The sequence below is a fragment of the Silene latifolia genome, chromosome 1 (genome assembly GCF_048544455.1).
Source record: "Silene latifolia isolate original U9 population chromosome 1, ASM4854445v1, whole genome shotgun sequence".
Classification (NCBI taxonomy): Eukaryota; Viridiplantae; Streptophyta; class Magnoliopsida; order Caryophyllales; family Caryophyllaceae; genus Silene; species Silene latifolia.
The window spans coordinates 50,251,473-50,256,255 of record NC_133526.1 but is presented as its reverse complement, the minus strand read 5'-3'; the positions used below and the strand labels follow the sequence as shown (position 1 = coordinate 50,256,255).

General features: G+C 40.5%; 1 protein-coding gene across 1 annotated transcript; it reads right to left on the bottom strand.

Annotated features, from left to right (window-relative positions):
• Window positions 1–771: 771 nt before the first annotated feature.
• Window positions 772–2,578, bottom strand: LOC141646456 (uncharacterized). The gene is made up of 2 exons (XM_074454343.1): window positions 1,633–2,578; window positions 772–1,514 (listed from the first exon to the last, which is right to left on the bottom strand). Exons 1-2 carry the CDS (start codon window positions 2,576–2,578, stop codon window positions 772–774), a joined length of 1,689 nt encoding a protein of 562 aa, XP_074310444.1.
• Window positions 2,579–4,783: the final 2,205 nt, after the last annotated feature.

Genomic DNA, 4,783 nt, shown 5'->3' with positions numbered 1-4,783 from the left:
TTGCACATGATTTTTGAGATAGCTTTGTAAAGAACATTACAACAGGAGATTGGACGAAAATGCTTCACACTTGTAGGTCTGTCCAGTTTAGGAATGAGTGTAATTGTTGTAGCATTGATCTGAGTTAGTAACTTGCCAGTATCAAAAAAGTTTCTAACAGCACCACACACATCATCACCCACAATACTCCATGCATCTCTATAAAACTGGCTAGTATAACCATCTGGACCTGGTGATTTGTCCTTAGGTATACTGAAGATACTCTGCTTGACTTCCTCATCAGTGATGGGAGTGTCTAAAATAGTCCAGTGTGCTGCTGTACAGCAAGGTCCTCTGGTGACTACATGCTGCTGGACAGCCAAAGTATCAGTGTGAGAGCCTAGCAGGTTCTGATAATAATCTAGAAAAGCTTTTTGTATAGCATCACCAGTGGTACAAACATTACCATTCATGTCTTCAATCTGCATAACCTTATTCAACATCACTCTCTTCTTGATAACTTGGTGAAAATAGGAAGTGTTGAGGTCCCCTGAAATGGACCACTGAATTTTTGCTTTTTGAGAGAGGAAACTATCCCTGGCCAAAATAAGTTCCTTGAGTTCATTAGCCAGGTCATACTCCCGCTTGAATCGGTCCAAATCCCCAGGAGAATCAACCAACTTCTTTTGAATTTGTTGCATAAGATACCAGCAATGTTAGTACTGTTTTCAATATCAGAAAAACAATTTTTATTCAAGCTCTTGAGAACAGGTTTAAGAGCCTTCAATTTCTTCACCACATTAAACATTTTAGTCCCTTGGTAAGACTGCTTCCAAACACCATCCACAGTAGCACTGAAATACTCAGAGATCCCCCACATATTAAAGTATTTGAAGGACCTTTTCCATTGAATTCAACTTTCCTATCTACAATGGTGCAAGGACAGTGATCAAACATACCCTCAGGATGAAAATGTGCCATGTACTCTCCATAATGACTCATCCATTCAGGGTTCCCCATTGCCCTATCTAGCCTACTATAAACTCTGTCAGTAGGAGCTTGCTTGTTAGACCAAGTAAACAAAGCCCCAGTAGCTTTAATATCCTCCATTTCACATAAAGATACACATTCCTGGAAGTGTTCCATCTCTGCATCTGTAGTATTACCCCCCAATCTTTCAATTGGAGATAACACAGTATTAAAATCTCCTACCCACAACCAAGGCAAATTGCAAGTAGAAGCTGTATCTTTCAGAAACTTCCAAAGAATAGTTCTCTCCATCAGGTCATTAAAAGCATAAATCACAGTCAGTAGAAATTTCTTGTTATCCACTTTAGATTGAACTAACATATGGATATACAGAGAGCCATAGTTCAGAAATTGCACATCAAAGCAAGTAGGATTCCATAGCAACCAAATCCTTCCCCCTTTATGCCAACTACAGTTGGTAGAAATACTCCAGCCATCACAAATTGTAGTTGCCTTATTCAACAAAGTACTAGGTTTAAGCTTAGTTTCTAATAATGCAAAAAGACCTACACCATTATTATGCATGAACCACTTAACAACCTTCTGTTTATTCAGGTCATTAAGACCCCTGACATTCCAAAAACCTATACTATGCATGATTAACTTGATGAGGAGGGTCCTTACCACTGTTCTCTACCCTGAGTCTAGGTGTAGCAGAACCATTCAAAGCATCCAGAAAAGTGTACTGACTGAACTTACCAGAGAGCCTTACTCCCACCATATTCTCCTGTCTACTGACCCACATAATTTGTTTTGCAGGTGTAGCTTTGACAGTAGGAGTGGCCCTCACCATTGACAAGGGGGGAAACACTTCAGGAGTAAAGGTAAGGGGGGGCTCAGAAGTCTCAGCAGGTTGAGTTTTCTGAACAGGCCTCCAAACTTGTTTAGGCTTAGGCTTAGATTGCTGGACTTTCAACCTCTGATTCTTAGGCTTCCTGCACTGGGACATGTCATGTCCTATCCCATTACAGCTAGAACATGAGATAGGATTCCATTCATACTCCACATTAACAACAACTACATGCCCAGATTCATCCAAGAACCTAACTTTATCAATAAGCTTCTGGTTAAAAGGCACTTCAACCATCATTCTTGCATAACTCAAACGAATCTTATCCTTAGTAGCATCATCCATACGAATAAAATTCCCCACCAATCCAGCTATCTTAGGCAAACAAGCCCCCCAAAATCTCAAGGGTATACCAGATAATCTTGCCCACACTGGAACAATATCAACTTTCTCCTTTGTCAACTCAGTTTCAGGAAGCCAGGGACGAATAACCACAGGCTTATTATCAAACAAGTAATACCCTGAGTTTAATAAAGCTTCCCTGTTTTCAAACTTAGTAAAACGAACAAGGAAGATTCCATTGTCCAAGAAAGAAACTCTATCTATCCCAAATTGATCCCAAATACGATACACAAAATTCTCAATAATCTCAACAGGAGGGTTAGCACCCAAAATATAGCAAAAAACAGAGTTGTTCCAAAAGTCTACCTCTTGTTTAACATCCTCATGTGTAAATTGAAGTAAATCTGAGAGCTCTTCCTCCTCTGAAATAGTTTCCATGATAGGGATATTTTTTTCCTTGGTGTTTCAGTATCCACCCATCATTAAGCTGTTCAGGAGCACCTTCACTGAGGTTCAGAACCGGGATTCCATTAATTTCATTAACAGACCTCGTTCTACCAGTATCAACAGATGAGGGACCCTGAAAGGTAGCATCTTTAGGTTTGTTTTGAGTAGTATTTGAAGTAGAAGGACGTATTATTGAGTGTTTAACAAGTGTTGCAGTTTTTGAAGAGGACATTAATGGCGAAAAACGGTTTTGAGTTGCCTTAACAGCCGTCATCCTCACAGAATTTTAGGTTAGAATTTCAGAGCTTTTTTCTCTCTCATCTCTCTCATCTCTCTAGACGTTGTTGTTAGTGATTTTAAGGGATTGATTTTGTCCAAAATAATAAGCCGTGATTTATTGGACCGAACAAAAGAGTAAACACACATTTTATACTCTTACAAATTTCTAGACACAATCCAAGACATGATCCAAGTATCGTCCGTCTTTTCTTCCGAGCAAATACGATCTACTTGTGGACCTGTCATACACACGTCTAGCACACACCATTAATTTAGAGGGATATATAAAAATGAAGGACTTGTCATCATCAATAAAATAGATGCAACGAATTCCCCCTTTGATGATGGCCAGTCCCTGAAAAAGTTCCCCCTCAATAAAGGAATACTCCTGCAAACATTCAAGAAAATCCAAGACAGCAATAACAATAGAAATAGGAAACAACACGATCAGTAAAATAACTAAACCAAGGTTCATGGAACATAAACGAGATTATCATCATAGGCATAGGTTTAATATTATCAGCAGCTACTAAGTACACTAGAGTCCCTAAATCTTTCCCCCTCTTGACATCATCAAAAGGAGAAGGACGGTCAAAATGTGTCAACGCATCGTCCCATGGTCAATGAAGTATCAGTGCACCTACCGGACACAGTCAAAAGACATCATCGAAATAAGTACAGACCACTAAGAAAAGTACGAATAATACATAATCAGCAATAACAAGTAAGCAAAAGAAGGGCGGGGCAAGGGAGGTCTATTTGGGAAGGCGGGCTAAGAGTTGTTTGAGGAGGTCAGGAATAACAGTGAGCTATTCAAGGAGTTCTCTGATGGCCACCAATTCGTCTAAAAGCGTTCCCAAGCCACCAGCCATGGTATCCAAGAGATCATCCATCTTCAATCCAAGAGCACCAAAACCACCTGTACTAGACCCAACAGAACTTGAAGCCTTACTGCGCAACCCATGTAGCTAATCATCAACAACCCGAATGTGCATTTGACCCATCAGCCCATCTCCCATACGATCATCCAAAGCAACACAAAAACTATCATTTGACAGAAGTTTCAACTGCCAAAACACATGACTCAACCACATCCCATAGGGCAATTCCCGTGCCTTCTTGCTGTTTGTTTTCTGAACTTCGGCTGCAACCTCACGGATATAATGAAACATAATAACAGCCAGATTGACGGGTTTCTTCATCATAAGATGATACATAAGCAGCAGATCAGAGATATGGCAATAACCACGAGAATGAGGACGGGGAGTGACGGTTCGGCGAATAACATTATATAGAAATTGATGAGGAGCATCAAGAATACTAGGACTAATGTGACCATCAATAGTAGCAGTAGGGTCAAAATATTGAAGCACCATGAGAGGATCCAAGTCAACCAACCCCGGCCAGCTATTTTGAGCAAGAGTATTAATGCCAGTAAAGGGTATTTTAAACAAGTGGGCAAGCTCAACGGCTCTTAAGACAAAGGTCCTACCATTAATTTTTAGCAGATAGTAGAGTACCCTGGTTGTTCACCGCAACCGATTGATAAAATTGAAGGATTTCCGGGATAAATACCACGGAATGAGCGGTAAACATCGAGGTCCACTATTGGGCATTAAGAACATCAAGAAAAAAAGAAAAGGCGGGTTTAGATTCTAACCATGGAAGCGGGTAGTACGGCCTGGGAGAATAGAATGAGCAAGTAATCTTTGACACAAACTGAAATCCATGTCAGTCATATCCACAGACCGAAGAAAGTCAAGAACTTTATCATTATCCATGGCAGACAGCAGTGTAGCTTTCAGGACGGGAGCACCATCTGCCGTAGCATCATCGGCAGACACCGGAGAATCCGGGCACTTTCTTTTAAGAGACCGCCCCTTTCCCTTTTTCAACAACTCCAAAGGTTTCAAACTC

Excerpts from the sequence above, each read along its gene's own strand:
- LOC141646456 (XM_074454343.1), bottom strand. The coding sequence starts at position 2,578 with ATGGAAACTATTTCAGAGGAGGAAGAGCTCTCAGATTTACTTCAATTT. Across the intron at positions 1,515-1,632 it reads ACTCAGGGTAGAGAACAGTG|GTCTTTTTGCATTATTAGAA; the intron begins GTAAGGACCCTC and ends ATAATGGTGTAG.